The 24,411-nt window shown below is 35.3% G+C and overlaps 1 protein-coding gene across 2 annotated transcripts in view; it reads left to right on the top strand.

Moving 5' to 3' along the window:
* The window catches only part of mus301 (mutagen-sensitive 301), a 49,731-nt gene that overhangs the window by 18,794 nt on the left and 6,526 nt on the right, over window positions 1-24,411 (top strand). Inside the window, exons 6-14 of one of the 2 annotated variants that reach the window (XM_074174617.1) lie at window positions 4,472-4,617; window positions 4,666-4,790; window positions 11,831-12,037; window positions 18,320-18,443; window positions 18,524-18,758; window positions 18,810-18,936; window positions 18,986-19,143; window positions 19,211-19,306; window positions 19,358-19,456. In XM_074174617.1, the coding sequence (XP_074030718.1) occupies window positions 4,472-4,617; window positions 4,666-4,790; window positions 11,831-12,037; window positions 18,320-18,443; window positions 18,524-18,758; window positions 18,810-18,936; window positions 18,986-19,143; window positions 19,211-19,306; window positions 19,358-19,456 (1,317 nt within the window). The remainder of the gene's footprint in view (window positions 1-4,471; window positions 4,618-4,665; window positions 4,791-11,830; window positions 12,038-18,319; window positions 18,444-18,523; window positions 18,759-18,809; window positions 18,937-18,985; window positions 19,144-19,210; window positions 19,307-19,357; window positions 19,457-24,411) is intronic. The other variant, XM_074174618.1, reaches the window with a different exon arrangement.

Here is a 24,411-nt window from a genome sequence, read left to right as displayed (position 1 = left end):
TGCCCCCCCCCCTCTGGATCCGTCCTTGCCAGAGTCTCAGGCCCATAGTCGTCGCTTGAAAGTGGGCAGATTGTTGTTGTTTAAAGATCAAAAATTATCTCCATGGTGCTCTTGGCAATAATGTCAACTGCTAAGCTGTAAAAATTAATCTTGGCAACTGTGTTATTCAGTATTGAGTTTGTCGGAATCTGCCGAAAGATCGGTTCAGGGCCGTAGCTAAAAGAAAAACCGGGGGGGGGGGGGAGGAATCCAAATTTTCCCGATCCCATCAGCAAAATTTCCCAACTTTCGAAAAAATGAAAACCGAGGGATTAGTTACTACTGTAATATATTGATTTCCTTACTTAGCTATCCAAAGATTGGCTTAATGCTTATGCCCGATAGGTTGTGCACAAACAAAAATAAATTTTGGTAGTTATAAAAATAATAATAGGAATTATTCTACTTTGGACCAAGGTCCTTGGTCTTCCACCATCTCCACCATGTACAGGAATATTCAATACAAATGAAAGGAAACAACACTTAAATAATATTGTGCTTATTGTTCTCTACTATTATTTTTTCTATCTTCACGGCCCGAAATTTACCAACTTTTCCAAGTCGAAAAAACAGCGAAAAGTTGGAAATTTCGTAAAATTGTCACTTAAAAATTTGTAGACTGTTACTGTTCTGTTACTTGGGAGAAACTAAACTTTTTTGAAGTTTTCAAACAACTCATAATTTGAAAGTATGGAATCTCCAAGTTATGCATGTTGGGAAATCCGGACCTTCTCCTGGTTCTTTCCCTTTTCTTATTACCTCTTCCTTTCTTTTCTCTCATTTTTATTTTTTTAATTGTCATTCATTTTTTTACTATTATTTTTTTCAATCTTCACGGCCCGAAATTTCCCAACTTTCTCCCAACTTTTTCCCAAGTCGAAAAAGAAGGGGGGGGGTCCCCCATCCCCCCATGGCGACGGCCCTGGTTCGGTACCAAGACTGGTTTTCGCCATTGAGAACGTATTCATTTTGGAAGGAATGTCAAAATATCTTGACGGATCCGAAACAGATACCACACAAGTGGCAAAACCCAAAGCCAAGCTGTTCCTCACGTCGGATCCCTCTCCTTGTTTTTGCACGTCAAAGAAGCAACAACTGACCAACAGGTTTGGGACACGCTGAGGAAGCTTTATGAAGACAATGGATTGTCAAGAAAGATAGGACTACTTCGAACGCTAATATCGTTAAGATTTGAAAATTGGAATTCAATGGAGTCATATGTTAGCCAAGTTATTGAAACTGCTCAGAAGTTGAATCGTACAGGCTTCATGATCGACGAGACTTGGGTCGGTTCTCTTCTGTTAGCAGGACTTCCAGAAAAATTCATGCCTATAATTCTTGCCATCGAACATTCAGGAATCGACATAAAGACAGATGAAATCAAATCGAAATTGCTCGATATTAACCTAGATGGCGAAGGTAATAAAGGTGGAGCGTTCGCTGTAAAACCCAACATCAGAAAGTCGCGATGGAAACCGACAGATGGCAACAGCAGTTCCACTACCAAAGATCGGATAGACGTAAGTAATGTCACTTGTTATAAGTGCAAGCAGAATGGTCACTTTATGAATAAATGTCCAGATGGTGCTAAAACTCGTGCTGACAAAAGTAAACCAAAAGCTGCCAACAATGCTTTTACTGCGGTATTTTTAAGCAGAAGTTTCAAAACTACAGATTTATTTATTGATTATTCTAGGTGTAGCACACATCTCACAGCTAGGAAAGATTGGCTTAAAAATATACACAAAGACCAATAATTGACAGAAATAGTTGTGGCCAACAAAAATACAATGTCAGTTGAGGGTGCTGGTGATGTGGAAATAACTACTTCAGTGGCTGGAAGTAATAATGATATAACCATCAATAATATCAAATATGTTCATGGTTTGACAACAAATCTGTTATCTGTGTCACAACTCATCAAAAATGGAAATGATGTAGTTTTTGATGCGAGTGGTCGTAAGATTTATAACAGAGCAAGTACACTCATTGCTACAGCTGATCTAGTTGAGAATATGTATCAGCTGAATTTCAAACCACCTTCATAATGTTCTTTACTGGCAGCAAACCAGGTCACCAATGATGTTTGGCATCGCAGGTTTGGCCATTTGAACTATAATGATTTGAAATTGATGAAAAATGGCATAGTCAGTGGCATGGAATGCACAGAAAACTTCAATAAAAATATCATGTGTGAAGTGTGCTGCGAAGAAAAGCAATGCAGACTGCCTTTCAATCAAAAACGTAATAAAGCCTCAAATTGCTTAGAAATTATACATACAGACCTCTGTGGTCCAATGGAGGTAACATCTTTAGGAGGATCGAGATATTTATTTATACTTCAAGATGATTTCAGCAAAATGAGTTTCGTCTATTTTGAAAAGGCAAAAGATGAAACCTTCGAAAATTTTCGACAATTCAAGAATTTTGTAGAAGAACAGAAGAATAGAAAAATTAAGATTTTTCACACTGATGGTGGAGGAGAATTTTGTAGCAAACAATTTGAGGATTTTTTGAGTAATAAAGGTATAATACATCAAAAAACCAATGCTTATTAACCTCAGCAGAATGGCACTGCTGAACGGCTCAACCGATCTGTGGTGGAAAAAGCCAGGTGCCTGCTTTTCGATGCGAAATTTGATGAACAATTCTGGGCTGAAGCAGTAAATACTGCGGTTCATCTCAGAAACCGTTCACTAGTTACAGGTCTAGAAAAAACTCCTGTTGAAATTTGGAGCAACAACAAACCAGATTTCAGTCATCTACGCATTTTCGGGAGCGAAGTAATGATTCATATATCCAAAGAAAAGCGCAGTAAATGGGACAGGAAGTCGTAAAAGACTTTTTTGGTTGGTTTCAGCGAAAATGTCAAAGGGTATAGACTCTATGACCCAGAAATAAAAGATGTTGTGATAAGCCGAGACGTCATCATAATGAAAAGCACAATGACTTCAGAATGGCCATTAATCATGAAAATTCAGAATCTCAGATCCAGTGGGAGATTGTGAGGATGATGATCAGTACTTCAGTGAAACTTCAGGAACTTCAAGTGTTACTAAACAGACAGGTGAAAGTACATCAGACAGTGACTTTATTCTTGATGAAATGATCTCTGAAAATCTAACTAGGAAATCCCAAAGGGTGTCAAAGCCAAAAACATTTGATGATTTTGTTAGTTACTTATGTCTGGGAGGTGATGATGATCCAGTTTCTGTTGAAGAAGCTATGTCCAGGCCTAATCGAGGATGTTGGATGCAAGCTATGCAGGAGGAGCTACAGTCATTTCAGAATAATGCAGCTTGGGAGTTAGCTGATATTCCAGAAGGTTTTCCAATTGTGAAATGTGAGTGGGTTTTTAAGCACAAGTGATAGTGCTTGTGGTGTGAGATATCGAGCCAGGCTTGTAGCCAAAGGCTTCACCCTAAGACTATTATTTGATCTTTCAGTCAAATTAGATTTGAACATTTTTCATATTGAGGTTGTAACAGCTTTTCTTAATGGAGATTTAAAAGAAACAATATTTATGATGATACCTGAAGGTCTGGAAATGCAAGATTGTGAAAATATGGTTTTAAGTCTCAAAAATGCTATTTATGGCCTTAAATAATCATCACGACCTTGGAATGACAAAGTTGATCATCTTCTCTATAAGTACATGGCTCTATAAGTAAAAGGCTAAGTATAAGGCTACAAGAGATCAAATTTGGAACCCTGTTTATACACCAAGATGAAAAATAATCCAAGAACTATTATTTCAATTTATGTGGATGATTTTTTCATATTTATCAATGATAAAGTTAAGTCAAATGACCTGAAATTGAAATTAGGTGAAAAAATTCTAGGGGTTGTTAAACAACTAGAATTTTCTGGATGATATTTTAAGTTGGCATCCTGTCTCTCAAATACCTGTCCTTGCAGCATACCTGAAAATTCTATAAAATCGATGTTTCAAAATTCAGATTTCAGTTTTATACTTGATAATGGGATCAAACCCGAAACCGGTGTATAAATAAAATTTTCCAGTGGTATTTAGACAAAAGTGTTTCTATTCATATCATTTAAGTGATCATGAATTACTATAAAGTAAACAAGTCATCAATCACACATATTGAAAATAAAGTTGATGATGGTGGCTGGAAGATGAAACGTCGGACAGTAAATCCGAGAATACCATTATGTATGAATAGGGAAAAAGTGACAATATGGAAATCCAATTTATTTTCGAATCCTTCGAAAAATAAAGCCAGAAAAAAATAAAATCCATTTTCCGAATATTCTGTTTTTTCCGGATAACTCCGGATATACTCGGAATTTCAGAACTTTCTCAACGGCATATTGTTAGTCAGGTAAATGCGCAACTTTTCCCCCAATTGAACCATCTTCCTATCTCTCATAGTATCCGAGATTTATATCTATTTAAATTTTATTTCAGTATTCTAAGTCGATATTAAAAATGGACCCTGACATGATAGGAGGTCTTGTTACAGATGTGATCCCCAACAGTTCCTGTTTGGTATTTTGTGCCACTAAAAAAAATTGTGAAAATGTTGCGAGTTTATTGTGTAAACTTTGTAAGCCGTAAGTTGTTTCTAATTATTTTATCATGAATAAACATTATTTTTTCAGTTCATTAAAAAACTATAAAAAATCTGAAAAGGAACAATTGCTTCATGCACTTAAAGATGAATGTGGTGAATTGTGTAATATTTTGGAACTCTCTGTGCAATATGGAATTGCTTATCATCATTCAGGTGAATATTTTTTTCAACAGAAAAGGAATGTAATTTTATAAATTTTATTTTTTGATTCAAATGAAATGTGTTCATAGTAACATAATTGTTCAAGACTTCAGATCCGCCAGTTGAACTAATTTATATAAAATTAAAAATGTATGTATACTTGCTAACTTCGGTGGAGCCTTTTGCAGATATCAGGGAAAATATTCTTGACTCTTCGTATTGAGAAAATGCACTCAAATTTTAATGGGGTTATTTAAATTCGAGTCTATGTATCTCGTAAATGGTTTCGTATCTCGTAAATAGTAAGAGTAGATATCGAAATATCGACCCTAGCCTTTTGGTTCCGGAGATATAGGGGAAAAGCCAAACATTTCAAAATATTTTTTCTGCAATCCTTTAATTGCCAAGATATTAAATATTTTTCACACTTTGCAATTGACACTTCCATAAAATTTTTGATTGAATGTGATTGACAATGTTTTTTGTATATATATATATATATATATATATATATATATATATATATATATATATATATATATATATATATATATATATATACATAAAATCGAGAAAGGTTAATGTAGTCAAGCTGCTGGAAAATAATTCCATGAAAATCAAAAGATGAATAGATTAGTACTTTTTGATCATTCCCATATTGATTTCAATTTAAGAGCCACCGGTATACAGCTGTTTCAGCCTATTGGGCATCGTCAGTACCGGGCAGGCGGTCCTCGATTGAGGACAAAATGAGAAAAACCAAAAAAGTACTTGATAAAAATAGCTGCGTAAACGCAAGCGAAACATAAGTGGAACCACCCATTGGTGTGACACCCAAGTCAACTTGCCAAGTTTTTAGGTCAACCACCAATAGGTGGTTCCACTCATGTTTCGCTTGCGTTTAGGCAGCTATTTTTATCAAGTACTTTTTTGGTTTTTCTCATTTTGTCTTCGATCGAGGACCGCCTGTCCGGTACTGACGATGCCCAATAGGCTGAAACAGCTGTATACCGGTGGCTCTTAAACTGAAATCAATATGGGAATGATCAAAAAGTACTAATCTATTCATCTTTTGATTTTCATGGAATTATTTTCCAGCAGCTTGACTGCATTAACCTTTCTCGATTTCATATCATTTCTAGAAACATGTGGATTCGTTTTCCGATGACATTTCAGGTTAGCTTCCCAAATTTCTGCCACCGCAGTTGTCGGTTGATTGGTCAAACCATCAACACTGACATAAAAACTTGGCAAGTTGACTTGGGTGTCACACCAATAGGTGGTTCCACTTATGTTTCGCTGGCGTTTACGCAGCTATTTCTATCAAGTACTTTTTGGTTTTTCTCATTTTGTCTTCAATCGAGGACCGCCTGCCCGGTACTGACGATGCCCAATAGGCTGAAACAGCTGTATACCGGTGGAAAAACAGATATATATATATACAGTGTGACCCATTTAAAATGGAACCACCCCTGTAGAATGTGCATTTTTCAATCAATCTCAATTTTTTTTTTATTGAAATATTAAGCATGAAAAACTGTTTCTTGACACTAACTTTCACAATTTTAGTTTCATTTCCAAGGCACTCTATGGTTTTTTTTGTTTGTCAAAAACGGCAAAAGTTTATTAGGCAATTTTTGTTTTCAAATTTGACTACACCACTGGATTCGTAGTCGTTATAAATCAAAACTGTCAAATTTTCATTAAAAAATATTTGTTAACAACGAAGTTACAACTTCAATTTTGGAAACAAAGTATTTGTTTGTAATTTTTATTCAGATTATAGACATATTTGAGATCTGACAACACTGTCATCACTAAGTAGAACACCAGTGAATTTGTACAGTGAAAATCCGAAGTCAACAGCTCAATGCGTTCTACAGTTATAACTCCTGAAAATATGGTAATGTGAGAGATTTGTGGTGCAAGCGTTTTGTAATAAAAATCTGACTACGCCACTGGATTTGTGGATATCATAAGCTTTCTTCAAGTCAACGTTTTTGTGTCGTCTACGACTTTATTTGTTGAAGTTCATCTCCAAAATTCTTCTTATAGCATATTGTCACCACGGTTTCGGTTTTGATGTATTGTAACCAGCAAACTTGTTGGCAGGGAATTAGGTTTAATTTATAGTTTTGTATTCCAAAGGACTTGAAATCAAAGATATCATCAAACATCATGAATCTGACTTAAAAAGTACGCGGGTGTGTTCGAGCACTCCTTATTATCTAAGTCCAACCTTCGGGTGAATAAACAGGAACATCTGTATCTGTAGAGTAGCGAGGGTGAGTGTAAGCCCACGCACTTAGGCCACATGTGACCCATTGTACATCCTCCCGAGGAGTTGTCCTCCTAGGTCCTCGTCCATCCTGTCCTTTCCAGGAAGGTGGACAGGTCGCTGGGAGACATCTCCTTTATATCGGCAGGTGTAGGCCAAGACTCGCCGAACACACACTCTGTTATTGACGATAACTCCGGGCACTCGCACAGGACATGCCTAACACTCTCATCTTCCTGTTCACACATCCTGCATAGAGGTGTGTCCACTAGCCCCATATTATGTAGCCCTTACAGTAGGATTTCTGACAATGGCCAGTCAGAAATCCTACTGTAAGGCGTAGATTTTTCCTGGTCATCGCCAGATATTTCTTCGGCGCCAGCTTCCCAGGGTCGCCCAAAGTGATCCTGGCAAGATTACATCCTTTGATTTCATCCCATCTCTTTAGAGATTGAGCATGGGTGTAACATTTGACTAGTTCCGCAATTGTCGAAGTCATCAGGCCGTGGGTGCCACTTGGTCCTAAAATTCTTAGTCCAGCCGCTTCCTTGGCTAAAGAGTCGGCAATGCGATTACCTTTACTCCTGTCGTGCCCTTTAACCCACCTCAGAATAATGTTATTATCTAAATCTTGGTGGCACTCTAGTGCTAGCCCTGAAGTAACACGGTGTCTGTTCAAGGCTAATAGTGCTTGTCTGCTATCAGTGCAGATCGTTATGTTTTTGCCAGAAATTCTTTTCTTGGTTATTTCTTTTGTGGCGATTGAGATACCAGCCAGTTCTGTTTGGACCACGCTGGTATTTCTTCCCATTCCCCACTTAATCCTTAGGCTTAGTGACCTGGAGTACACTCCACATCCTGAGCCTTCTTTGGTTTTTGAGCCATCTGTATAAATCCGTATTGCATTTGTAGCATCTGACTCTATGTTCTGCTTAATTTGTATTTTGTAGGGTTTATTAAACACAAACCTGGGTTCAATTGCATCACTTGTTGCCTGCAGCAGAGGTTGCGCAGTAAGCGCTTCCCGCCATAGGCCCAGCATCAATCGACCCATTCCTACTTCTAGGTTTACAGCAGCCGTGTGCAATCGAACCATGGCCATTAACGCAACCTCCTTAACAAACCCCAAAATTGAACAGAAATCAAAACAGGAACATATTTTGATTTCTGTTCAATTTTGGAGTAGAGTGAATCACACTCCATCTCGGTATGTCCCGATTCAAAAAACTTGTAATCAATAGTTTTTAAATTAGTGTCATCTGTAAGGAGTTTCAAGCACATGCTAGCAAAATGAGAATTTTTTTGTTGCCGGCCGCACCCGTCCAACATCATTCGAACCTCAGTAATGTTTGGTTGATTAATAGTGTAATTGTAAATACACGAGGATATCTTCCCTTTTTCCTTGGGTTTCATCCCAAAGGTAACAAATTCCATCCTGATTCCCTAAATTGTAGATAGTCAAGTTGTAAATAGCCAATTTTCGTAAGTAAAATATTTGCCCTGTTGGACTCTTTGAAGTCGTAAGCACTGCTTCGAGGTCAAAGTTAAATGATTGTACCTCGGAATGACTCTTTGCCATTTCTTTGTTTTCATCTCGAGCCTCACGAGCTAATCATTTCCGTAGCATGTGTTCGTGATGAGCCTGTTCCTGCATTTTTTCCTCTTCTGGCATAATCTTATATTTTGAGCACTTTTTACACTGGTCCTTTTTGGGTTTATGGAACCCCAAGTTGTAGCTTCTAAACACTCGTCAATACTTCTCTAAAGAAACTGAACGGACATTTAATTCTGCGCACTTTGATTTGTACAATTTGTGCATAATAGAGATGTTTAGTCGATAATCCAGGTACCTTTTGGTACTAAAGGCCCTACAATAATGGAACTCCACGGCTGGAAATGTAAAAATGTTCTTACGAATCAGCAGTTCATTATCGTCTTTCAATTTGTCGTGTGGGACATGTTTTCCACGATTTTCTTTTTCAACTATGCCACTAGAAGAAAGCTTTGCTACAGATCCGCGCATAAATGCATCTGTTACATTGAGGGTAGCCATAAAAAAGCCCCGTCATACTTGTCTTTTTTCCCCATTAACGGTAAACGAGTGACTTATGGTGAACGTTCTTCTTGAATTTTCAATGTTTCTAGTCATTCTCTTTTTCTTTTGTTTAATAATATGATTATTCAAAAAAATCGCTGATCATCTACCGAAATCATTTGACGAAATTTATTGTAAATTTTGTGTCGGTTTTCCTCGTCGATAAAAGTGTCACATTTGTGGTGTGCTTTACCAGAACACGGGGAAGGTAACTTGGGACGTGCTGGTCTCTCTTTATTTCTAGAACAAACACAAGACTCTCCTTTTTATCTTTTTTGTTTCCTTGTGTTTTTCTTCCGAGTGTTTATGTTTTTCTCCTTCCTCTTAGGGCCCTCACCTTGAGAAAAGAAAAATAGCTTTAGAATAATTGTATGTTAACTTACTTAATTTATTTTCTGTCATTTCACTTGAATCCTCTGATTCTGATGTTGTATCGGTAGAGCTCGAACAAGAAGAGCAGGAAGAACTGCTAGAATATGAGTCCTCTATGGAATTATAGTTATCTGATGAAAAGTTACTCTTGTTTGAAGCTAGTTCGCTATCGAATGTCGGTTCCCTACAGGAGGTGCCCGAAATCTCTACTAAAGATAGTGCTAAAACAAATTCTTTGTTATATTTATCAGTAATGTAAAATTTTATGATAAAAAAGCAATACCTTCTAGTTGGTATTTTGAAACCGTTGGACAAAGTATTCCTTCGTTATAGGGTACAGAAGCAGAAATGTTTGATGTTCTTGGTCCATTTTTTTGTTTGGTGTCGCATTCGTCATCAATTTTCTTTCAGATCTAATAGGAAGAAACTACATTAGTAAAACCAATCGGGCCTTTTAAATACTGAAAAAAATATTGAACGATAATTATTTTATTTCAGTCAAACAAGTTGCCAAATCGACGGCTAAAGTGTGATACCTTGTTTTTTTTATGTAACATTTTCCAGAAAACGTAAAAAACGTTTTTTTTCATGCATTTGCACGTCGCAGGTCAACTTAATCTCTTCACTGCCACAAACGCGAATTGGTACATTCTCGATACACGCTTTACAATGCAGTCTGACTTTCGTGCAAAAGCACATCTTCTCCCCACCATCTTTCAACGTTCAATCGCATTCGTGGTCGTGGCAGAGTAAAGTAATGACTGGGATATTATTAGTGGTATACTTAGGTGAAAAATGAAAATTTTGCACATTCGTGGGTGTGGCATTGCACCGACGAATATATATATATATATATATATATATATATAGTCTAGGGATATTTTTATAATATACTAAATATCATAAAAATAAATGCATGAGGTCATTTAATTTCGATTAAATTGGTACACTCGACCACCCTGTAGATTTATATGGGTTGAACAAAGCCTGCAAAAACGGTAACTAATCTTTTTATCAAGTTTTTTACAAACTGTAGGTTTTTGGCTAAAATGAATAATCGAAAGTGTCGAGTTCGTACATTCTATGCAGTTCTTGCTCAGCAATTAAACTGGAAATATTGTGCTTTAACATGGAACGCCATCACTTACCATTGGCTGAGGTTAATAGAGCTGTAGGGCTTCTTCCAGGTGGCATGCGACAAAATGATGTAGCTCTTCGTTTGGGGGTCTCCCAAAGTGTTATCAGTCGATTGTGGCGGCGTTTCCGTGAAACTGGCAGTCCAGCCGAACAACATCCAGAGCGAGGACGCGCTACAACTGCAGTTCAAGACCGATTTTTGGTCTCAACCGCAAGAAGACAACCGACAATCACAGCACCTGAGTTGGTTAACGTGTTGCAGCAGACGCAACACGTGATACTGTCAGAAATCGACTGCATGAAGCAGATCTCCACAACAGAAAGCCACTTAGATGTCCATCTTTGTCGAGAGGCAATCGCGGTAGAAGATTAGAGTGGTGTCAAGAACATCAAAACTGGGATGCAAATGATTGGGCCACAGTTTTGTTTACAGACGAATCCAGATTTGGATTTCATCCAGATTCTCGTCGAATAAGACTGTGGAGACGACCTGGAAATAATGAATGTTTGAGACACGTCCAGGAAGTCCACACATTCAGAGGTGGTACAGTAATGCTATGGGGCGGAATCATGATCGGCGGCAGAACCGATCTCGTTTTTCCAAATCGCTCCCTCACAGCTCGACAGTACCTCGAAACCATTCTTCTACCTATCGTCCGTCCGTTTGCTGGTGCTGTTGGTGAAAACTTCCACCTAATGCACGATAATGCAGGACAATAACGTGAGAATAAAATATAAAATGGTTCAAAAACAGATAGAAAAACATTAAATAATGACAGTTGATAAAAATTTTGATAAAAAAGCAATACCTTCTCGTTGGTATTTTGAAACCGTTGGACAAAGTATTCCTTTTTATTTTATTTTATCAACTGTCATTATTTAATGTTTTTCTATCTGTTTTTGAACCATTTTATATTTTATTCTCACGTTATTGTCCTGACGAAGGTGTGAAATATACCGAAAGCTTGACATATAACAAAGAGTTTTCTTTGTAACAGCCCAGCTATTGACTGCAACCTCACGAATTAAACCGATTTATATATATTCTACCCCAAAAAATTCTATGAAAACTGATTTTTTTCCACAAAAAAGACTTTCGTTCAATATATTGTGAAAATCTCAACTTTACTAAATGTTGATTTTAGTATAATAAAATGTCACTGCTTTCAGGTCTGACTAATGATGAAAGAAGAATTATTGAAGAAGGATTTCGAGCAGGCATAATTTATGTGATATGTTGCACCTCAACTTTAGCAGCTGGTGTGAATTTACCTGCTAGAAGAGTTATCTTACGATCTCCATACATTGGAAGAGAATTTATCAATCTGTCACGTTACAAGCAGATGGTCGGTAGAGCTGGAAGAGCTGGCTTAGGTTGTTAGTTAGTGTGAATACTTTTGTACATTTTGCTCAATCAGAATGTTTAATTTCATTCTGAAAAAATGATTGAATGGGACTTACCAATAGAGTTTACTGTGAGATTTTCACTATGAAAGGTTTACAAAATCGCGACACGATTCTTCTTCTTCTGGAAATGAAGGGGTTGAAATCATATCTCTCTGTGAGAATTGTAAGAGTGAGTGTTTTGGAAACTGTTTCTGTTTTCTTATGTGTGCTTCAAATATTCTTCCAGTTTGATCTACTGAGCCATTTGCTTTCGACCACCAGGCAATGACTTCATGAGCAAGTATTGTTCCAACAATCATCACACATATTCAAAGGTTTTGTTTGGGCCTCTAGCCCCAAAATTTTCCACAAATACTTTGTGTAAAATCTCCAAGTGTGCATTCTAGGTAAGTTTTTTTATCAATAATACCTAGATATTTCACCGCTGAAAATAGACTACCATCATCATTGAAGGAAAGTGGAGTAAAATTATTCAGATTCCTCTTCTTGGTGAAGGAAACTATCACAGTTACAGACATCTGCATAAGTTTTCTGATCTCTTCTGTCGAGGACATATCTAGCAGACTATCTATCAGGAATGATCGAACAAAGAAAGCGGATAGTACCCCGCCCTAAGGGCGGCCCCTGGTGACCCTCAATCTAATGGCTTCACTTTGAAAATATTTCCTATTGTTTACAAGCATGACATAGATCCAGCCAGTTGTAGATTCTATGCTGTTTTCAACCAATGCTAATCTGATAGATTTACGATTGGTCCATTGTTTCCAATCCATTTTGTTGGGAATATTGCATCTTAATGTTCCTTTACTATTGCTGTATTATGGGGAGGGGCACCGTCTTGTTGAAAATATTGTATTTCACGGTAATTGTGATGTTCAGTGGTAATTCATCTAAGTATCCATCAAACTCATCGGATAAAAAATGTAGATACATTTCACCATTGAAATGCTCATTGTGACTGGAAGGACTTAGTATGTTTGTTCCCAAAATTCCCAACCAAAAATTCATTCCGAACCTTTCCTGGAAATTAGTTTCTCTATATAAATGTTCACCTATATTTCACCTATAGTGGATGTTTCTGTTGGTGAATTTTGATTCGTCCATCCATATTATTCTCCTTCAAATATTTCCAACTTCCCAATTTCTACGTCTTAACCACTTCAAGAATTGTACTTTCCTTCCCTAATCCCTTTCAATAAGGTAATGAAACGTCCATATCCTGTAGCATTTGTATTTGTTCTTTCTTTAAATATTTCTGTAAAATTTTACAGAAATCCCTAGTTCGTAAGCAGTTTTTCTTGAAAAACAATGTCGATTAGAATTTTTTTTTTACATCTAACAGTTCTTTACAGATACTGACAGCTCATTTATTTTTTCTGTCATATAAACCAAGCAAAGTCTGCAAAGTCTGTTGAAAAATGGTAAATGAAGACGGAAGCTATTTAATTGTACCAAATTACACATCGATAATATTTTGATCAAAAACTGATATGTTTGTTACTTCCAAGATTGAAAATTATAAAAATAATCCGTATAAAAATTGATTCAGGAGAAGTCAACCTTGAAACAAATATTTCTGTAATACATACATTTCCAAAAAGGAAAAATATGAATGTTCGTTGTGTTGGGGTATCCTGTTATCAATATTTTTGGGTATTCTCTGAGGTATGCCTATAGTTTAATACGTTTAGAATAAATAAATACAATTCACAAATGAAATGAAGACAGGACCGTGATTAAAAATTGTTGTCACTGATGATGCTAATTATATTAAATGAAATATTATAAAAATATCAAGTGAAATATACCACTGAATTGTGATTTTATAGCTTCATCCATCAATATTTGTAATAAAAGTGACATGTCCGTATTTGGGAATTTAAGTTGATGGTGGTCGTGTTGATATGAAACGTTTGATCAAAGATTTATGGTTACATCGTTATAGTAGCCAGGCGGTTTGACGTAGGTGTTTTGTTCCCTCACTCGAATTGACTGCCGTGTTGGTCGGTGGTTCAAGCCCCAGTCTGAACGATCGATTTTCACTTGCTATCGTTCAACCCGTGTTAGGAGTCACACGTTAAAAGGTAAGACTTCGTTAATCCTTAGCTCGCACAAGTTTCGACTTCTGATGGTTGTCGTTCGTAGGGGTGCGACAGCTGGTTAACGGAAAAACAGATTTTAAACAGATTTTTTTTAAGTACATTTCAAGTACAACAAAACTTTTCATTTTTTCTGAAATTCTGTTTGTAAAAAAACAGTATTTTTAGTTTTCCCTGTATAACTCGAGAAGGGAGAAAGTCTATGAATTTTTTCTGGTCATTGTACTGTTACCCATGATAGTTAACTTTTTTCCACATTTAATCGTTCCCATATCTGTTAGGTTTAAAATATAGCAATGTTACCACATGATGGAAGAAACTGTATTTATATGTAGTGAAGCGCAAAGGGTGTTTATTGTACAAAAGAGAACTGTCAAAAATATTCAGAGAGTAAGTAGATGCACAAGCTGTAAATAACTATTTGAAATCTGAAAAATTTTACTTTGCCTTGTATTTATATCTACCAGCGGTTGATCTTTGTAAAATCAGATAAACAATTATTTGCTCCATTGAACAAAAACAAGTATAGGTAATACAAGAAATTCAACTTCACTGAAAATACCAATTCACAGACTGATCCGAATCAAATCCCTTTTATGTGGGTATCAAATTATTTAATAAATTGTCAATTCATGTTAGAGAAATATTGAGAGAATTCAAATAGTATGTGAAAAAACGTTTAATTGACGTTTATTTGTTGATGAAGATTCTATATAATGTAATATAATGGTTAATGTCTTCATGGGTTTAACAATAATGCCAGTAGTCCCCAAATGTGAGTCAGGTAATTGTTATATAAAATTTTAATTTGATGTACCATACATTAGTACAAATAATTTTATTTAAAAAAAATGGATCTTCTTGAATGCGTGTCAACATTTCACAAAATTCAGCTCTCTGTTGAGGCTCAATTACTTGAATTTTGGTGAATTCATAATCATACATTTTATGTCTTCGCAAGAATCTCTGAACCGATGAATATTTTATACCCAAATCTTCTTCATCACTTCTTATCGATGACTCAAGAAATGCATGAAAATATGCTAAGACATTAAATCTGTTTGTCTTCAGAAGTTACAGGTCAAGGCAAGTTTCTTGATCGTTTTAAAGTTGATCCGAATGCATTGAAATTGTTCTGAATTCGTATAAATTTCTTGAGGTTCATTTTCGGTAGATTCGGATACCTTTCGTTGAATTCTCTATACGTCTTGCCGATAATTTTATCACACTGTCCAAAAATAATAAACAATTTCATAAGAATTCCGTTTGAATGGTTTTGTTTCATCGTTTTGAAGGCATTTGAAACTTCTGAGGTGACGAAAATGTCAATATCATTAGGAGAATGTCACAACGTTTCTGTCAAATAGTAAACATGGCCTGCTTACAAAATACCGAATGGGAATACCATTCTGAATGGGCTATTTCACGAATAAATGCTCATAAGTCTGAAACTTAACTAGTATACGCATAATATACATAGAAAGAAAGCAAATTTGAACAACTTCCTGAATTTGTAATAATACACAGGGTGTTCAGTTTGAAATAATCAACTTTCAGTCTTTTTTTCAAGCAAACTAAAAAACTGTATTAATGTAACAGAGATTATGCTGAAGTGTGAGAAGTCCCAAGTATCACCTAACTCCAAATCAAATTTCGGTACCATAATATTCCTTAACTCAAAGGTATCAGCATTTTTGAAGGTCATGATTTTCGAAGAAAAAAATTGAAATTAATTCATATTCTGAAAACGGTAACAGATAGGAATAGGCAATATCAAGAAAAGTTGTCGGGTAATTGTAGATTCGAAAAATTATATTATATACAGGGTGTTCCATTTGAAAAATAAAAGTTGCTATACTGTCTGATGGAAGTGGCAACTCCGCAATGTCGAAAATGTTTTAGTTGGGTATAGAATATCTGAATATGCTCTCCATTGAATTTTCAAAGTGATCCGGTCTGGTTCACCAGAAATGTCTAATGAGTTTAATGTGTCATCATATATATATATATATATATATATATATATATATATATATATATATATATATATATGTGCTATATATATATATATATATATATATATATAGCACATATATCGGACATAGCACTCAAGAAAGTGGCAAACCATAGACACGTGTTTTGGGCTTTTGGCTATGTCCGATATTAACTTCTGTTTCTATATCAAGACACTCAATAACTTTCATATTCGTATATATATACATATATATATATATATATATATATATATATATATATATATATATATATATATATATATATATATATATATATATATATATATATATATGTATGTGTATATATAGTTGAGAATCTTAGCGACTGGAGAAATGTACAGTAGAATGGAATAACGGGGTCTCTCAGTCAAAAAATCAAAAACTTACAGTAAAAATGAGTAAAAAACAATTAATTGAACATATAAATTGACGAAAAAAATTAAACATTAATGGAGTTTTTTTTTGTTTAACTTTTTTCGTCGATTTATATGTTCAATTAATTTATATGTTCAATACTGTAAGTATGATTTGTAATTTTATTTATTGGCAAAAAAACCCACAACTCAATAAATTATAGGCCCTGAAGAAGCTTCCCACTAGAAGCGAAAGCTTGGCAAAGTAAAGCAGAGTTTTTGATTTTTGATTTTTTGACTGAGAGACCCCGTTATTCCATTCTACTGTATGTCATATATACATACATACATACATATATATATATATATATATATATATATATATATATATATATATATATATATATATATATATATATATATATATATATATATATATATAAATTGATTGATGCAACTAATTTTTCTTTATTTTGAGTATTTCAATATTAACAATATTAAATTCTACAAAAAGGATTTGAAGCTTTATATCTTCTGTTAATTATCTGCGAGCGCTTTCGACAGTTGGTAGTACTGTCATCATCTGGCACTCCTCAAACTGAACTGGTCATCCTGTTGTCTGTCTCTTTATACGATCAGAGCGTCTTAACTCAGGTATTTCAGGTACATTAGGTAAATTTGCCTGTATTTGTTCAGCAACAGGTACTCTTCTTCGTGTTAGATCTTCTCTAGGAATGTGTATGGTTTTGTTTAATATATTGAATGTGAGATCTTGTTGTGTTTTGATTTGTACTTGTTCCTTGATAAGTGATTTATGACTGTTGAATTTATGGATGTTCATGTTTTCCCAAATGTCCATGCGGTTTCCCTTGTTGATTTGTTTTATTAGTTTTATGTTCTCTGGTGGGGGGAAATTATGTTTGTTTTGTATGGCGTGTGTTGCAAGGTTTGATTTATATACTGTTGGATTTATGTATGCCTTTTTGTGCTCATTGTACCTTTGGATCAGTTTTTTCTTGGTTTCGCCAATATAGAATTTGTTGCAGTCCGAGCATTGTATACTGTATATCCCGTTTTGGTTTTTGTCTTCTTCTTTTTCATACTTGTTTATTTTTTGTGTTATCTTCGTGTTCGGCTTGTATGTGATGTTGATGTTCAGTGGTTTGAAGATGTTTGTTAGTTTTTTGGTTTGGTGTCCTATGTACGTAAATGCTGTCTATCGTTGTGTTGTTTTGTCTGTTGGGGTAGCTTGATCCTTGTTCTGTATTTTTTGTTTGATCAAACAAGATATATATATATATATATATATATATATATATATATATATATATATATATATATATATATATATATAAATTAAGAATGAAACAATTCGTGAACACAACACTCTAAAAAGGGGGGCGCGGACACGTGTTTCTGGCTATTGGCCTCATTAGTGCGGTGCAGCCAATTGTGAAGATGGGCAACACTTGTTTGCCAAAAGCAGGAAACAAAACATACGCACGGAGTCAACAGCAGAAGCCAACCGCACATTTGTGGTTCCAGTTAGAATTCTAGTTCTTCGGCCTCTGCTGTTAGATTATCTTAGCGATTGGATAAATGTACAGGAAATTGGAATAGTGGATTTATTATAAATAGTGAAAATGAACCTTATCAGTTAGTTTTGATGTGGATTTTCCTCAAGTATTGGCTAGTTCCTTTCAATTTTTAAATAAAATTTATGTTCCCTCATTAGTAAATGTAAAGTAGTGTGTCAGCCAAATTGATCAACATGTTTTATTATAGATGAAGCAGGGGATAGCATACTTATCGTCCAACCTCAAGATTTACCAAAAGTAAAGGAGTTTCTAATGTCACCTATGAATAGAGCCCATTCAAACATGCATCTTTTCGATGGCAAAGGATTGAGGTAACTTTCAAGAATTCTGTTACACCATACCTAATTAACCATCTTTGGTTTTCTAATATTGGTTTAATTGAAAATTTCAGGCATTTATTATTGAGTTGTATAAGTTTGGGTATTGCAAATACAAGAATACAGTTACAAAAAGTGACACAACACACATTATTAGCTGTTCAGTCAAACAAGTTAGAAGTGAACATTAAAATATTGACTGATAAAGTCATTAAAAATTTATTTAAGCTGGGTGCTTTAAAGGAATCATGTGGAATTCAAAAAACAGAGTCTTCTAACACCATTTGTGATATATCTGTAAAAATGGATGTGAGTTTATTTTTATAAAGTACTGAAAAATACCAATTGGAATTGTTTCAGACTTCCGTTGTGGACACGACTGTTGGGGAAGTTGTCACAAGAACTCCTACAAAACAAAAAAAAACTGTAGTACTCACAAATGATACCAAACTAATTGTTAGTGAGTTGGGTTGTGCAGCAATTAAAGGTACCATCACACTAACAAAAAAAGTAATGATCAATTCCTATATTTTTAGGTGGTTTAGAACTTTCCAGGGCTCATCTACTTTATGAAGATCTCCATCAAGCTCAGTCTTGTCTAGTTTTACAAGGTCATTTGCATTTACTTTATTTGGTTACTCCCTATGAAACTGCAGAACAGATCAGACCCAATATGCAAGTATATTATGAAATGGTATGATGAAACCGATTTACCTAAAAGTTCACGCTATTTTATTTATGTTCTTATAAATGCATTTTAGTTCACACATCTGAAACCCAATGAATTGAAAGTAGCTAAAACTCTTGGACTAACCGAATCAGTGGCTGTCAAAATGTTATCAAACAATCCAATAAAGGTAAAATAAAAGTAAAAGAAAATTTCAAATGAGTGATGTTGCTTTTTTCAGAATGTACCGGAAAGGGTTATTAACAGATTTTATGTTACCTTAATGATCTATGATTTGTGGAACGAAATGCCTGTGTTCAAAGTTTCTGAAAAATATCAGGTTAGTTTTAACTTTTTCGTCGAAGTGCAGTCCTGTTAACCATGTAACATAGCTGAATTAATTCCACGTTCAACTAGATAAATTCTCGCATGAAAATATTTGGTTGAAAGGGAATCCGAACTCGGGAGCCGGTCACTTAACCATGTTTTTCTGATCTTCTATTTAATTGGTAGTTGTTCTCCGCAGATTAGGTCTATATCGAAATAAAATTAGATATGATATATGTATATTCATTTTTAGTCATATAATAACGCCGAACGTTTCGTCTTTTCTGAAAAACACATTTTTAAACAGTAACTTCACTGACAATAAATTATATTTAACATTTTCAGTGATAATATGCTATCACAGTCAGTCAATCAGTAGGAATAACATTCTGTTGTGAATGAGTAGTATTTGATTTGATGTATGTACTAATAACACTTTATAATGAATATGTGACTTCTCTTTGTGATCTTTTTAATTGACATCTATTTGACAACTGGATAATAATTTACACTAATGATATCACGGGTGTCCCAAATATATAAATATATGTAATACACAACAATCTCCCACGCTTATTGAATTATTTTTTTTCAACTATGTAATCGTTGAAGCGCGATGGAAGTTTAACAGGGCGGCCTGATCTTCTCAACTCTGTTATGTTGGTTGGTGGATGAGGTATTTGATCATCAGGTACTTCAATTTGATCTGGTTCAAACACCTCATTTTGAATATTATCCGGTTGATTGGCTTGTTCCTCTCGCACTGGAATCGTCACCAAATCAGTTATATTAGGCTGTTTTGATTGATCTTCATAAGTAACTTCTACTTCAGGTGCGGAAAAGACGGATTTACTTTTGGACAAGTTGGTCGATCTTATCTGATCAATATGTCTCTTCAAAATATTTCCATCATCGAGTTTCACTTGATAGTGAAGAAGCCCAAATTTCTTGATAATTTCTCCTGTCTTCCATAACTGTTTATTATTTGTGTAATACCTTGTTTGAACTCTCTCTCCCACGCTGAATTGTCGTGCCTTTTTATTTGATGGTGCTGATTTTTCATGATGAACGGGTTTCAAAGCATCCAGCGTGATACGAATCTGTCGATTAAGAAAAAGCTCTGATGGTGTCTTCCCATTAGACAATGGTGTTGCTCGATAACGAAAAAGTATCTCACGAACTTTCTGTCGCATAGAAAAAGGTTCGTTAGCCATAGCAGCAAGTCTGTGTTTAAGAGTTTGAACGTTACGTTCCGCTAATCCATTTGTAGCTGGGTGTCCTGGTGCGATGAATTTTTGAAAAATACCTGCTGATTGGCAAAACTTTTTAAAATTTTCACTTGTGAATATAGTTGCATTATCGGAAACCATAACATCGGGAAATCCATTACGAGCAAATATATCTTGGAGTATCTCTATTGAAGATGAAGAAGTTGGAGCTGATGTACACGGAACAACCTCAGCCCATTTGGATTTTGCGTCGATAACAACAAGAAAATGATGATTCTGAAACGGTCCTGCATAGTCGATATGTATTCGCTGCCAATTATTTTCTAGTTCCATCCAAGGGTGCAATGGTGCTCTTGAAGGGTTTGGCTGAACAGATACACAGGATGGGCAACTTCTTACCATGCGATCAATGTCTTTATCAATAGATTTCCAGTAAACGTAACGTCTGGCTAATTGTTTCATTTTAGTCATTCCAATGTGAGTATGATGAAGCTCTTTCAAAACTGCTGCTTGTAAAGATGTAGGTATAACAACACGCTGGCCTTTGAATAACACATCACAGTCTACAGTGAATTCTGCTCTGCAATTTGAATCCTGTTTTAGATCTTTCAAAAGTGCTGACAGTGTTTCGTCCTTAAGTGTTTCCTTTTTCAGTGTTTCATAAGACAGTTCTGATGTAGTTATTTGTGAAATGTTAGAATTACATAAATGATGAACTTCGTTATTGATTACTGAATCCATTTGAAGTTTTGCTGAAATTGGCGCCCTTGAAAGGCAATCTACATTTGAATTATCTTTTCCTTTCCTGAAGGATAATGTGTAGTTGAATCCAGACAAAAATGTAGCGTATCTTTGAAGTCGAGCTGAAGTCATCTTGGGAATCTTTGCGTTCTGATGAAAAATTCTTACAAGCGGTTGATTATCCGTAATGAGTGTGAATGGGCGTGCAAACAAATATTGGTAAAATCGATCCACAGAAAAAATGATGGCCAAGGCTTCTCTATCGAGTTGAGAGTAACCTTGTTCTGCAGAAGTCAAAGACCTTGAAGCAAATGCGATAGGCCGTTCATTACCATCCACAACGTGTGACAATATTCCAGCAACACCATTAGGACTTGCGTCGCATGCAAGTTGCACTGGTAACGATGGATTGAAAGGCATAAGAACTTGGTCACTGGCAATTTCTTGTTTGAGTTTGATGAAAGCTGCTTCACATTCTTCTGTCCACCTGAATCTGACATTGTTTTTCAGCAGATGACGAAGAGGAGCAGTTTTACTTGAATTGTTAGGAATGAATCTTGCATGATATGTAACCATACCTAAGAATCTTCCGAGTTCTTCCACTGACGTCGGCTTCGCCATATTTATGATTGCAGCAACTTTTTCGGGTGATTTTGATATTGAATTGAATTTAATAACATGTCCCAAAAACTCAATTTGATCTTCGAAAAATTTGCATTTGCGTATATTGAGATGCAAGTCATATTTCTGTAATTGATCAAAACATGCATTGAGATTTGTTGCACATTCTTCTCTACTATTTCCATGAACCTCTATGTCATCAAAATAAAATTCGGTCTTAGGTACTTCTCGTAAAATCTGATCCATGATACGGTTGAATTCTGATGGGGCTGTTTTTATTCCAAAAGATAATCGATTCATCCTGTATGTACCTCTGTGCGTAGAAATTGTTTGAATTTCACTCGATTTTTCATCAACCTTGATATGAAGATAGGCTTTGTATAAATCGAGCCTACAGAAGAATCGAGAATTACGTAGACTATTCAAAATGTCTTCGATTTTCCGAATTGGATAATGTGAATTCATAAGTCGCTCATTGACTCCGACTTTGTAATCGACAGCCAAACGTACGCCTCCATCTGCCTTTGGTATTACGACTAATGGTGATCCCCAGTCAGATATCGATATTTTCGTTATGATTCCTGCATTTTCAAGTGCATCCAACTCTTTTTCAACCAATGTGCTGAGTGCGTAGGGAATTTCACGTTCACGATGAAAACATGGCTGTACCCCTTCACGTAACTTGAGAACAACATTGAAACCTGGAACACATCCAATTTTCTCTTCGAAAACATTTGGATATTTGGCGCTTAGTTCTTCTACACTCCACAGGTTGAATCTTTCAAAGGGTACTGAAGTGTTTTGTTGACTTAGTTGATTCAAATCTATCTTGAGGCGTCGGATCCAAACTCTACCAAGAATAGCAGCGTAATTATCTGGCACAATATAAACATCTTCTTTTATTTTGATGTTACCATAAGAAACGTTAACTACAATCTTCCCATCGGGTATGAAAACATCTTGAGTATATGAGCGGAATCCGATGGTTGCTGGTTCAAGGGGAATATTCAGATTCAAATCTTGTAATTGTTGACGTTGAAGAAACGTATAAGCTGATCCCGAATCTACTTCGAATTTGATTGGTTTTCCTTCTATTTTGACGTGGGCGTGATAACGATTCATATCAGTGTCAGAACTATTATGATTTTGATGAATATCAACAATATGTTGTACACCATATTGTCGTGCGATTTCATATAAATCGTCGTTTTGAATTTGATTAGCCGATTCAGATTTTGTCTTATTTGCAACTAATGAAGTAATGCAGACCTTAGAAACGTGACCAGTCCTGTTGCATAAGGTACATTTAAGCGAGGTTTGTTCAGTGTGACAATCTTTTGTGATATGATTGGATTTCCCACACCTAAGACAAACATTCTGCAGTCCTAGTGATTCAAGGTTATATTTGCGACTGAGTGGCCTATTGTACCTCGATTTTCTATTTCTTGAAGGGATATATGAACGTGAATGATTTCTGTGCATTTTATGAACATGTTGGTGTGAACAGTTGACTTTATTGATATCAACTGTTGAAGATGACGTTGAAATTGTTTTCTGGGCAATTTTGCGAGCATCAATTTTCGAAGATTCGAGCGCAATTGCTCTCGTAAAAATGTTTTTGAAAGTTTTACTATCAGACTGAAGTAATTGTTCACGAATGCTATTATCGTATAAGCCACGAATGAATTGAGCTGTCAGGAAGATTTCTGCAACTGATTTCTTGCACTCGCATGTGAATTCACAGTCACTTATATTACTCTTAAGTGTACTTACAAATTCTGGAATTGATTGTTGTTCATTTTGATAGATTGACAAAAAGTGATGTTGAGCAACTAAAACGTTCTTCTTTGGTGCAAGATGTTCTTCCAATAACTTTATCAATTCATCATATGTCAACTGATCAGGAGTTTTAGGAGCAGCCAAAGCTGTGATCATGTTGAAATTTTGAGCTCCAATAGAATTTAGTAGTAATTGAGCACAATAAGGCTTATTTGTATTGATCTGCTTCATTTGAAGGTAATTCTGGAACCTGCTTTTGTAATTTGAAAACGATTCTTTCTTGCTGTCAAAATTTTCGAAGTTAGCTAAAAGTGCTGTATTCATCACAATTTCTCCCTTGCTTGATGATTCACGGTTTGTCTGACTCTGTGAACTTTGTAATTGAGAAAAGAGAGTAGATATCATTGCAGTTTGAAATTCCATAAATTCTTTGAACTGTTGGCCGTCCATTTTGAATGTTTTTATTTTCGATTATTTTTGATTTTTATAATCTTTCTAATTCACCTCGTCGCCAAAACTGTTGTGAATGAGTAGTATTTGATTTGATGTATGTATTAATAACACTTTATAATGAATATGTGACTTCTCTTTGTGATCT

Source organism: Leptinotarsa decemlineata, unplaced genomic scaffold (assembly GCF_025532065.1).
Source record: "Leptinotarsa decemlineata unplaced genomic scaffold, Ldec_3_MD MMD2_tig00000690_RagTag_RagTag, whole genome shotgun sequence".
NCBI classification, from domain to species: domain Eukaryota; kingdom Metazoa; phylum Arthropoda; class Insecta; order Coleoptera; family Chrysomelidae; genus Leptinotarsa; species Leptinotarsa decemlineata.
The sequence above is the reverse complement of the archived record's forward strand: the minus strand, read 5'-3'. Positions and strand labels throughout refer to the sequence as shown.